This window comes from Eubalaena glacialis, chromosome 3 (assembly GCF_028564815.1).
Source record: "Eubalaena glacialis isolate mEubGla1 chromosome 3, mEubGla1.1.hap2.+ XY, whole genome shotgun sequence".
NCBI lineage: Eukaryota > Metazoa > Chordata > Mammalia > Artiodactyla > Balaenidae > Eubalaena > Eubalaena glacialis.
Genome location: NC_083718.1, coordinates 22,695,509 through 22,708,470, shown reverse-complemented (window position 1 = coordinate 22,708,470; position 12,962 = coordinate 22,695,509). Strand labels below are relative to the sequence as shown.

The 12,962-nt window shown below is 39.3% G+C and overlaps 1 protein-coding gene across 3 annotated transcripts in view; it reads left to right on the top strand.

Annotated features, from left to right (window-relative positions):
• Positions 1–10,464, top strand: part of NVL (nuclear VCP like) — a 99,437-nt gene extending 88,973 nt beyond the window's left edge. For all 3 annotated transcript variants that reach the window (XM_061187333.1, XM_061187332.1, XM_061187334.1), the window contains one exon: positions 10,176–10,464. In XM_061187333.1, the coding sequence (XP_061043316.1) occupies positions 10,176–10,220 (45 nt within the window). In that variant the 3' untranslated portion in view covers positions 10,221–10,464. The remainder of the gene's footprint in view (positions 1–10,175) is intronic.
• The last annotated feature ends 2,498 nt before the right edge of the window (positions 10,465–12,962 follow it).

Genomic DNA, 12,962 nt, shown 5'->3' with positions numbered 1-12,962 from the left:
AACCAGGAGAGGAATTGGTGGGTCTTATGGTGAATTTATGTTTAACTTTATAGAGAACTGCCAACCTTCTTTCCAAAGTGGCTGTAATACCGTTTTGTATTTTATGAGAGTTCTAGTTGGCTCACAGTCTCACCAACACTTGAATATTTTCAGTCTTTTAATTTTAGCCATTCTACTGGATGTGGAATAGTATCCTTTTGTGATCTAAATGTGTGTTTCCCTAATGACTAAAATGTTGAGCATTTTTTCATATGCTTATTGGTCATTTGGATACCTTATTTTGTGTCCTCATCTTTTACTCTTAAAAAATTGAGTTGTTTCCTTATTATTAAGTTGTACAAATTCTTAGTTTATCTTAGATAGAAGCCTTTTATCAGATATGCATATTGAGGATATTTTCTCCTAACCTGTTGTTGACTTTTTTATTTTCTAAAGGCATCTTTTGAAGAGCAGAAGTTTTTGATTTAGATGAAGTTCAATTTATCTTTTTTCTTTTTTTTATAATTTGTGTGCTTCTGTCATAAGAAATCCTGACTATTCTAAGTTTGCAAAAATGTTCTCCTTTGCTTTTTTTCTAGTAGTTTAATAGTTTCTGCTTTATAACAAAGTGAATCAGCTATACATATACATATATCCCCATATCTTCTCCCTCTTGCGTCTCCCTCCCACCCTCCCTATCCCACCCCTCTAGGTGGTCACAGCATCAATTGGTTTTTATATATTGACCTGGGATAGCTCCTCATTTGTCACTCTTTTACTTTCTTTACCTCTAAAAAGATCACTTCAGTTTTCTAGAAACTTGTTTGTATTTGCTTGCTGTAATTTTGAAAAGCTTCTATGTTTAATGTTCAAGTAATTTTATTACAGATGGCTACAAAAATGTCATGCAAAGTTTAAAAATTGTTTGGCCTGTCCTTAAATTTGGCCACATTTTCATCCTTGCAGCTATAATAATTAAAGATTAAATCTTTATTTTACCACCTTTGCTTCCTCTTTGCAGGTAAATTTGAAACCAGTGTTTCGTTATGTTTATTGGGGGCTCATTCCTTTCTGGTTCTCGTTCTGGTCCTTCACAGTTCAAAGCTGTACCAAAGAACTTCTTCCTTCCTTAATTTTTTTTTTTTTAAAGTTGATTTACAATGTTATGTTAGTTTCTGGTGTTCAGCAAAGTGATTCAGATATATATATGTATGTATATATATTCTTTTTCATTTTCTTTTCCATTATGGTTTATTATAAGATACTAAATATAGTTCCCTGTGCTACACAGTAGGACCTTGTTGTTTATTTTATATATAGTAGTTTGTATCTGCAATCCCAAACTCCTAATTTATCCTTCCCCCTTATAGCCCCTTTGGTAGCCATAAGTTTGTTTTCTATGTCTGTGAGTCTGTTTCTGTTTTGTAAATAAGTTCATTTGTATCATATTTTAGATTCTTTATATAAGTAATATCATATGGTATTTGTCTTTGTCTGACTTACTTCACTTAGTACGATAATCTCTAGGTGTATCCATGTTGCTGCAAATGGCATTATTTCATTCTTTTTTATGGCTGAGTAGTGTTCCATTATATATATATACTACATCTTCTTTATCCATTCATCTGTTGACGGACATTTAGGTTGCGTCCATGTCTTGATTGTTGTAAATAGTGCTGCTGTGAACATTGGGGTATATATATCTTTTCAAACTAGAGTTTTTTTCTGGATATATGCCCAGGGGTGGGATTGCTGGATTATATGGCAACTCTATTTTTAGAAGAACTTCTTCCTTCTGATTTAGGAGAATTCAGTTGAAATTAGAGGAGTTGTATGGTCAAATAAAATCCATTTCAAAAATCAGACCAAAAGAAAAACATATCAAACCAAAAGAAAGGTGTGGCATTTGTTGAGATGTTTTTCTGAACGTAAGGTTGAGCAGCTCATTTATCAGCCACCTCTTTCTACTTTTAATATTAGGGCTCTTTTAGTTGTAAATGACAAACCCAACTCAAACTAATGTAAGTGGGAAAAAAGAGGAACTCATTGGTCCACATAACAAGGAAGTTGAGAGTACTGCTGGCTTCAGGCATGCTAGATCCAGAAACCTCATTGCTTCATCTCATGGGGGAAGATGGCTGCCTGCAGGCCCAGACATACAGGGGGTTTATTAACCCCCATAGCAAGAGAATTCCTTGATAGCTCTGGCAGGAGAGTTTCAGGGAGCCTGTGATTAGTCCAACTCAGGTTAGAGCCCATGACAAAACCAATCACTATGACTCACTAGGAAATTAGATACTCTGGCCAGGCAGATTCTAAAGGGCATAGTTTTGTAAAGGTCATGACTTCAAGCCCTAGAATGAAAAGCTATAGATAAGACACTGGCATCAAGTTAATTGACTTGTTAGCGGCAGGGTTGGGATTTTGAGTCTTTTCACACTAAAAGAGAATCACTAGATTTTGTTAAATGTAAAAGGAACACTTAACTACATTTTAACATTTCAGACATACTTACAGAGATAGCAGTTGCTTTGAAGTGAGTTAACATTAAATAAATGATCAGGAGATGTCAAAAAAGGAAAAAGAAAACTGAAAGAAGAAGGGTGTGCACATTCTGTCCCAAAGTCCACAGAGCTGGTCTTTACAGTTCTGAAATATTCATCATGCTCTCCTGCCAGGTAAATCATTCCTACTAGCTGGTGCCTTCTCTTTCCTTGAAGCAGTTGGCTCTCTGATGCCACATGGTTGTTAATTTGAGGTTGGACAACAACGGCATGTGAAGTGGATTCCGTGTCCAGCAATTGGCTGACATGATAGTAGGGTGTAGTTTAGAGGCCAAATGCAGAAACGTGTCACCTGACCCAGTAAATCCTTGGTAACCAGTTGAGGGTGGAAAGTGAACACATGAGCAAATATTCCTTCTCTGAGTCTCTACCTGTATTCCTCATTCATTCCCACTTCATTGGTACCAAACTTTTAGGCTCCATCTGAAGATACCTGCCCTGTCCTAGTTTCTAGTGAGAGGCCATGTCCTATTGTGGTCCTAAGAAGACTTAATAGACTGGTAATTTGTCATGACAGATATCCCAACAAAGAAGATTGAACTCTTTTTGCCAGTTGCTTCTCAGTCACTGTTAATTCTCTCCCCTCAATGAAGTCAAATTCTCTTGTCCAACATGTGTCACTTCATAGACCTATGAAGCATAACTTATTTTGCTGGTTTGGTTTTTTCAGTAATAACTGCTCACCAGAGACCTGAGGCTAGGTTAACTATTAATAAATGTTGAGACTTTGAGATTATTTTCCCAGCTATTATCTCAAATTATAGCCTTTTCACTCTGCTTACTATGGCATTGTTCAGATGTCAGGAAGGAAACCTCACTGAAACATAAATTATAATTATTTTTTTCCTCCTCTATTAAAGCCACACCATAGAAACTCTCCCGTTTTATTAACTCGTTGTTTTAGTGTTTTGCACACCCACTGACCGGAACACATTGATTCTCTTCTTCACACTCAGGATTATATGGTTCATCCATTTGCGTGATAAAGTCTGTCACATTGACATTTATGAGAGAAAAACTTCCCAAGTATAGTCCCTCTTGCCTCTAGCTGTGTATTGAGTTGCCTAAGATCCCATCCATCCATAAACATCACGTACCTACTGTACATATGCCAGCCTCTGTGCTAGACTCACAAGATATATTTAAAATCACATAAGACATGGATTAGGAACCATTTTGAGCAATTAAGAGTTGTATGGTAAGCACTACCATAGATGTATACATAGAATACATATTAACATGGTCACTCAATTCTGTTAATGTTAGAAAATTGTTTGCAAGCAGCTTTTGCTTCGAAGGTATCAACTACAGTATGACAAAGGCCATATGACTGATTTTATTAAAAAACTGGACCTGTAATTCCACACACGGTAGAATTTTTTTTATCCTCTTAGGAACATCCCTTGGAAGGCTACATGTATGTCCTAGTGATGCTACTTGATTCTAGTATATTCTCTTTAATATTTTTGGTGATCATAAATCTTTAAGTATTTGATGTCTGGAAACTACACTAGTGAATAAAAGGTATAACTTCTCTTTTGGAGGTAGACATGGTATGAATTTTGAATAAATGATAAATGAGACAGATGACCAAGCTGATTATTACTTTGTTTGATCTTTTAAAAAAATAAGGCACAACATTAAGGTAAAGAGACTACTTTCCTTGTTTGGCATATTAACTGGCCCTTATGAAATTATTACTTATGAAACTAACAGTGGTTGCTTGTGGGAAGATAAACTGAGTAACTGGAGGACAGAGGTGTGAAAGTTGACCTTTCATCCTGTTTGAATTTTGAACCACGTGAATGTATTACCTATCTTTAAAAATTACATACTTAAAAAATAATAATTTAAAAGATCTGTAAGACCAAAATAGTAATAATAGTTATCTCTGGAAATTAAGGATTAATTTTTTTTTTTTTTGCTGATCTGTATTTTCTTTATATTTCTACAAAGATATTGTTTTATAACTTAAAATGTTATTTTATTATTAAAAAAGGAATTGCTTTAATCTGGCTATAAGCAAAGCATGCTTAAAATGTCTTTACTATACATATATTATTTAGCAGTGGTGTTGAAATACAGAGGCCCTTTTATCCTATTTCAGAGTTAATTCAGCATTTCACTAATACCTGTTTTCTGTTCACCTTTGACACGGTTTGAGAGGTACTTGAGGGGAGTCAGTCCAGTGGTTAGGACTTGGTGCTTTCACTGCCGAGGGCCTGGGTTCGATCGGTGGTCAGGGAACTAAGATCCTGGAAGCCATGTGGTACAGCCAAAAAAAAAAGAGAGAGAGAGAGTGGTGCTTGAAAAATCACTGAAATAAGTATATAGACATTATTTTTTTTAATTCATCTTCCAAACCAGAGGTAACCTTCCTGCAGTCCAGAAAAGGTTTTCCTTCTTGAATGGTATATTTGCCCTTTCTCTGTTTCAGTGTCCTGATCTGTTAGAGAGAGATAACATCTGTTCTGCCTTTGTCATGGGATTATCGTTAGAATAAAATATAATGGTGGTAAACTCATTTTTTAAAAAGTCAAAAACATAATACATGTAAAAGAATACATTATTGCTAATTTCCGTGAATTTAGCTTGCAATTTCTGTAAATGTTTTTAAACTCTCCACTCCTCCATACCTTCCCTCAAGTCTTACTTGCATCATGCTAGAAGAGAGAACACTGTGATCAGACTTGTGGGCTGTTCCCTTGGCAGTACAAGACAATCTTGTTGATTTGACTTTCCCCAGTCTAGAAGGGAAAGAAGAAACAATCAGCGCTACGGCTGTTTGGTATTATTCAAAATTATTTCAATGGCTCTGCTCTTGGTCTTTTTATTTTAATTTTCCTTGTTTTGTTTTTGAAACCAGACAGAGGCAACCTAAAGTTTATATTGAAAAATAAGCAAAACTGAAGAGCCAGGAAAACTCCAAAAAGATCAAGCTGGGGGTGGGGCCTAAAAAACCACTAATGTGTTTTCAAAAGCCTCAGTAATTAAAACACTGAAGTAGTGACACATGAATCGACAGACACATGGAGCAGGATATAAAGTTCAGGGACGGATCCTAATATAATACATAATTTATATAAAAAGATGTAATGTATAATGTTCCTTACACCAGTACCAGTAAGGAGACGATTCAGTGATTAATATTGGGACAATGGGGAAGCCATCTCAAAAAATTAAAGTTGAACTCATACTTTGTACCAGGATAAATTCCAAATAAATCAACGATTTAAATATAAAAACTAAAACCATCAGAATATTAGAAGAAAACGGGGAGATTTTTCTATAACCTCAAGTAGGAGTTCCTTTTTTTCTCTCAACATAAAACCCAGCCACCATAAGTGAAAAGGTGGAAGAATCTGATACGTAAAAATAAAAACTTCTTAGTTAAAAAAAATGTTTTCAGAGGACAAATGATCAAATGGAAAAATATTTGCAGCTCATATCACAAAGGGCTAATCTCCTGCACACATAGAAGATGACTAGAAATTGATAAGATTTTTAAAAAATGGGCAAAGAATATGAACAGGCCCTTCACAGAAAAGGAAATGAGCTTGTTAAACATATGGAAAAATTCTCCATTTACTGGTAGTAAAAGAAAACTAGGATACCACTTTTTACCTGTCATTAGGCAAAAATCTCAAAACTTGATCACACCCTGTTGTCCAGGATATGTGGAAACAGTTGCTTATACATAGCTGGTGAGGTGTTGGCTCAGTATGGCCCTTTTGCATGGCCTGAATTATAATCACAACAAAGCTTGACCCAGCAGCTCCTTTCCTCAGAAATATAGTTACTCGTTGGAGTATTGTGTGTAGTAATAGCTGAAGTTTGACTCTAAATGATATAATAAATTATGATGTAACCATTATAAAAAGACTGAAGAATATCTCCTAAATATATTGTTAAATATGTTTATATTAAAGAGTACAAATCATGTGGATGAAATGCCGCTGTTTATATAAAAAAGAGGAAAAAGGAAAAAATAATGACTATTCTTGTTTGCTTGCATATGCAGGAGGATGCATTGATGCGGGGCAGGGTAGGAAAGAGACATTCTTCACTTTATAACTGTTTCTATATTTTTGAATCTTATGAACATTTTACTTATTCAAAAGAATAATTTAACAAAAGCAGATGTTTTCTTTAAGATTTTAAAGGGTTGGAAAAACAAAAACATACTGCAAACATTTCTTGGGGTTAAGTGTACAGGAATGGAATTGCCTTCCAACACTTAAAATGTTAGTGTGACCACAGAGAGTGGCAATCACTTTGTAGTATACACAAATATTGTATTATGTTGTATATCTGCAACTAATATAATGTTATATACCAGTTTTACCTCAGTTAAAAAAAAAATGTTCGTTAGAATTCAACAGTGAAGCCATCTGGTCCTGGACTTTTATTTTTGGGAGGTTTTTCATTATAGCCTTCTTACTAGTAATCAGAAAAAAGAATAAGTGGTGGAGAGTCCACAGCTAGATTGTCTTGCATCCCAATGACTGCTCTGGTTTGTTCGAGCCATCCTCACTGCTGCCTGATGCCTTGAGTACAGATGTCAGTGTCTGGATTCTGTACTTGAGGTTTGCCAAAAAGTGACTGCTACCGCTGCTTCAAGTATTTCGCTATATAGAATATAATTTTGTTTTTTTTTTTTTAAAGGAATTTCTTTATTTTTATTTTTTATTTATTTATTTTTGGCTGTGTTGGGTCTTCGTTTCTGTGCAAGGGCTTTCTCTAGTTGTGGCAAGCGGGGGCCACTCTTCATCGCGGTGCGCTGGCCTCTCACTATCGCGGCCTCTCTTGTTGCGGAGCACAAGCTCCAGACGTGCAGGCTCAGTAGTTGTGGCTCACGGGCCCTGTTGCTCCACGGCATGTGGGATCCTCCCAGACCAGGGCCCGAACCCGTGTCCCCTGCATTGGCAGGCAGATTCTCAACCACTGCGCCACCAGGGAAGCCCACTGCGCCACCAGGGAAGCCCAGTTTTGTTTTAATAAGTTTTTTTTTTTTTTAACAGTTCTAAGCTTTCAGAAAAATTGAGCAGAAAATACAGAGTTCCCAAATATTGCTGTGCACGCGGCACACATATCCCAATTCCCCTACTATCTGCATCCTGTACCAGGAGTTTTACATTTGTTGAACCTATGTTGACACATCTTTATCACCCAAAGCCCATAGTTTACATTGGGATTCATTCTTTGTGTTGTACATTCTACTGCAGCGGTCCCCAACCTTTTTGGCCCCAGGGACTGGTTTCGTAAAAGACAGTTTTTCCACGGACTGGGGTTGGCGTGGGGGGGGTGGTGGGTATGGTTTTGGGATGATTCAAGTGCATTACATTTATTGTGCACTTTATTTCTATTATTATTATATTGTAATATATAATGAAATCATTATACAACTCACCATAATGCTGACAGGAGGCGGAGCTCAGGCAGTAATGCGAGCGATGGGGAGTGGCTGCAAACACAGATGAAGCTTCCCTCGCTCACCTGCCGCTCACCTGCCGCTCACCTCTTGCTGTGCGGCCCGGTTCCTAACAGGCCACAGACCAGTACCAGGGGTTGGGGACCCCTGTTCTATGGGATTTGACAAATATGTAATGACATAAATCTACCACCATAGTGTCTTACAGTATAGTTTCACTGCTCTGTGCTCAACACTCCCTCCCCCAACCCCTGATATTTTTACTGTCTCTGTAGCTTTGCCTTTTCCAGGATGTCATACAGTTGGAATCATACATTAGTGTTTTCAGATTGACTTCTTTCACGGTGATACGCATTTAAGGTTCCTCTCTGTCCTTCATGGCTTGACAGTCCACTTCTTTCTAGCACTAAATATTCCATTGTCTGGATGTGCCAGAATTTATCCATTCACATACTGAAGGCCATCTTGGTTGCTTTCAGGTTTTGGCAATTATGAATAAAGCTGCTATAAACATTTGTGTGCACGTTTTTGTGTGGACATACATTTTCAACTCAATTGGTTAAATACCATGGAGCATGATTTCTGGATTTTCTAGTAAGAGCATGTTTAGTTTTGTAAGAAATTGCCAAACTGTCTTCCAGAATGGCTGTACCATTTTACATTCCCACCAGCAATAGATGAGAATTCTTGTTGCTCCACAGCCTCACCAAAAAAAAAAAGTTAGTGTGACCACAGTGAGAATCCGCTACACATCTACCAGAATGACTAAAATTTAAGAGACTGACAACAGGACTTCCCTGGTGGTGCAGTGGTTAAAAATCCTCCTGCCAATGCAGGGGGCATGGGTTCGAGCCCTGGTCCAGGAAGATCCCACATGTCGCGGAGCAGCTAAGCCCGTGTGCCACAACTACGGCAACCCACATGCCTAGAGCCCGTGCTCCGCAACAAGAGAAGCCACCGCAATGAGAAGCCCGCGCACCGCAACAAAGAGTAGCCCCTGCTCGCCGCAACTAGAGAAAGCCCGCACGCAGCAACGAAGACCCAACACAGCCAAAAATATATACATAAATAAATAAAAGACTGACAGCACCAAATGGTGGCAGGGATGTGAAGCAACTAGCACTCTCATACATTGTTACTGAAAATGTAAGATGATACCACCAATTGGAAAATGCTCTGGCAGTTTCTAACAAATGTTAATGTAGTATAAGAAGCCTCTGCTTCTGCCTCCCATTCTCATCTGGACCCAGTACAGTTTAGAATTTTGCTTTCTTCATTAAATAGATATAGACATAAGAATCTTTCAATCTGATTTTTACAGCAAACTTTAGTCAACAATTATAAGAGTCATGGGCATTCCCTGTAAAAAGGAGTGTGTATGGAATTTAAATCAGGGAGGTAAGGCCACCTCTCTTTCTTTGCTCCAGTTGCTATAACAAAGTACCACCAACTGGGTGGCTTAAACAACAGAAATTTATTTTCTCACAGATCTGGAAATTAGAAGTCCAAGATCAAGGTATTGGCAGGGTTGGTTTCTTCTGGGCCCTGTTTGGAGATGACAGTCTTCTCCCTGTGTCTTTACATGGTCTTCCCTCTGTGCGTGTCTGTGTCTTAATCATCTCTTCTTTTTTTTTTAAAAATTTATTTATTTATTTATTTTTGGCTCTGTTGGGTCTTCGTTGCTGCGTGTGGCCTTTCTCTGGTTGTGGCGAGCGGGGGCTATTCTTCGTTGCCGCACGCGACTTCTCATTGCGGTGGCTTCTCTTGTTGTGGAGCACGGGCTCTAGGCGCGCAGCCTTCAGTAGTTGTGGCACGCAGGCTCATAGTTGTGGCTCGTGGGCTCTAGAGCTCAGGCTCAGTAGTTGTGGCGCACGGGCTTAGTTGGTCCGCGGCATGTGGGATCTTCCTGGACCAGGGCTTGAACCCATGTCCCCTGCATTGGCAGGAGGATTCTTAACCACTGCACCACCAGGGAAGTCCTTAATCATCTCTTCTTATAAGGGCACCAAGTTGTATTGGATGTAGTAGAGCCCACCCTAATGACTTCATTTTAACTTAATCACCACTTTTAAGACCCTGTCTCCAAATCCAGTCACACTCTGAGGTACTGGGGGTGAGGACTTCAACATCTGAATTTTGGGAAACACAGGTAAACCCATGTCAAACAGTGACCAGCTCTATATTCTGTCCTCTCCTCTCAGGATCAAGCGATGTATGAAGCTCTGCAGTGGTCCCTCAGCCGGTGACTTCTCCAGCAGCAGGCCTTCAAGGAGTCCAGTGCATCGAGCTGCCAGAGATACCCACGTGCTCTGAGCTGTCCACTTTCAACTTGACACAGATGTGGTCTCACATAAGCATTTTATCCTCAAATTAATGAGGCCAAGTCAGAGCTAAAGATTCTTCCCATCTGGCCAACCTTGTACGGAAACACCCTATACCTCCTGTTTAAGAAAAAGAAAAAAATTTTTAACTGTCAAAATAAAATAACAGATCCCTTTTTTAAATAGAATGTTTATTTTGAAACAACCTTGACTGTACCACAGGAAAGTTGCAGTCACAATAGAAAGAACTCCCCCGCCCCCCGAACCGTCTGGGAGTATTTGCCAACCTGATGCCCCATCACCCCCAAATACTTTAATGTACACTTCCTACACACCAGGATATTTCCCTACATAACCAGCCATCAACATCAGGACATCAGCTGTGATACTTTGCTACCATGTAATCCTCAGGCTCCATTCAGGTTTCTCCAGTTGTCCCAATAATGTCCTTTATAACAAAGGGATCTAGTTTAGAATTAGCTATTGCAACCGGTTGCCGTTTCTCTTTAGTTTCCTTAAAGTCTGGAACAGCTCCTGTCTTGACTTTTGACACTTTTGAAGGTTACAGCCCAGTTACTTTGTAAAATGCCCTCAATCTGGATTTGCCTGATGTTTCCTCGTGATTAGACACAGGTTGTGCATCTTTGGCAGGAATATCATGAGGCGATGCTCCTCTCACTGCATCGTGTCAGGTGATGTGCAGTTTCGTTTTGCCCCAATACTGGTGATGTTCACTTTGGTCACTTAATTAAGGTGGTTCTGCCAAGCTTCTTACACTGTGAAGTTACTCTTTTCCTTTGTAATTCATACGTGTGTTGTGTGGAGGTACTTGGAAACTATGTAAATAACCCATTCCTCGTCAAACTCAGGTATTACTATTTCTGCAGTGTGTTATCCGTTACTCTCATTATATGATGTTCAGATTGTCCCAGATTCAGCCAGTTGGGAGCCCCTTCACACTGTCCTCTGTGCGCCTTTCACAAGTCTCTAGCTGATACTTTCGGGAGGGTTTAATTTGTGTCGTGTTTCATCTCATTCCTCATTTACAGTGCTGCTCACGGTGTATTCTTAGGTTGTATAGATGGCTTTGGTTACCTACTTTTTTTCCTTCCAAAATTTCTACTCCACCTCAGTCTATAGAAATGTTTATGCTACTTTTAAGAATGTAATTGATAAGATGGAGAAAATATTAATAGATCAAAGCAAGTCAGGTAAGTAAGACACAGTCCTTTTTTTCAAGGAGTTCATAGATGGATACAGACATCTAAACAGAATATCACAATGCCCAAGGAAGGGGCATAGAAAGGAGGGTGCTTGTAGGACCCCAGAGGAAGGAAGACCGAAAGAAAAAGCAAATCAGGATCATGTCCTAGGCATAGATGATTAGGAATGAAAGTTAAATTAGAAGTGTGGGCCAGAAGGTCTTAAACAGTTATTAAATTTGAGTAGTAGATTTGATTGTGCTTGATATCAGCCAAATCAAAAGAGAAACACAGGGAGTTCCTTGGTGGCCTCGTGGTTAGGATTCTGGGCTTTCACTGCCATGGCTCGGGTTCAGTCCCTGGTTAGGGAACTGAGATCCCGCAAGCCACATGGTCAAAAAAGAGAGACACAGCCTGGTATATCATATATGTAGGTTATGAGGGAAAGCAAAGATTTTCTTGACGATTGAATTTTCTTGACAATTTCTAGACAATTAGGTCTACGTACCGAACTTTCTGGTAGTTTAGCTTAGCCTAAACATAAAATGTCGACCGCATCAGAGATCAAATAGGCTGCATGTCCATCAGCTTTGCAAATCAGCTGCTATGTAGGTTGGACAGCAGGCAGTTATTGGGCAGAAAGCTAATCAGCTAATGTCACAGTGGATATTGCCAGCCCTTCTCCATAAGGAAGGAAAGGTAACATGTTCTAAGTACCATCTGTGTGCTAGACACTGTCATATGTTCTCTTTAATCCTCCCAACTCTTATTCCCCATACAATGGGGATCGGATGGCATCCCTATTAAAAAGAATAAGGTTCAGAGCTTGTTCAAAGTCACCTGTGTATATACATGCATAAGAAGAGTCTGAATTCTGGTCTACAGCTGTCCAGCTTTTCTTTCTCTTGTGAACAACGTCCAGTCCTGTGTTGAGAAACATCTGGAGTTGTATCCTCTGTTCTAGCATCCTGAAAGATGAGGCAATTTCATTAAATGCTTTGTGCTGAGCACTGATAACATAATGGTGAACAAACTCAGAACTTATTGCCTAATTTGGCCTAGTTTGTTGCCTAGTTTCTGCCTAATTTGTTAGCAAAAATAGCTGATTGTCCCATAATATCCATTCATCCCTTCTTCCTTTTAGTAGGAGAGTGATTAAGTTCTGGCTAGTGTAATATGAACTCAGGTGATGAGTGCAGCTTCTGGTCACATCCTTAAAAAGAAGCAGCAGCTTGGAGACTTGGCAGTCCGGTGGTTAGGACTCCGCACTTCCATTGCAGGGGGCGTGGGTTCAATCCCTGGTCGCAGAACTAAGATACCGCGTGCTGCCCAGCGAGGGCCACGCCCCCCCGCCCCCCCCCCAACCCCGCAAAAAAGGAAGCAGCTTGGAATGAGAACCCTTCGTTAACTGGGGGCAGCCTGCCTTGAACTCATGCATCTTAGCCCATAGGCAGACTCTGGGAAT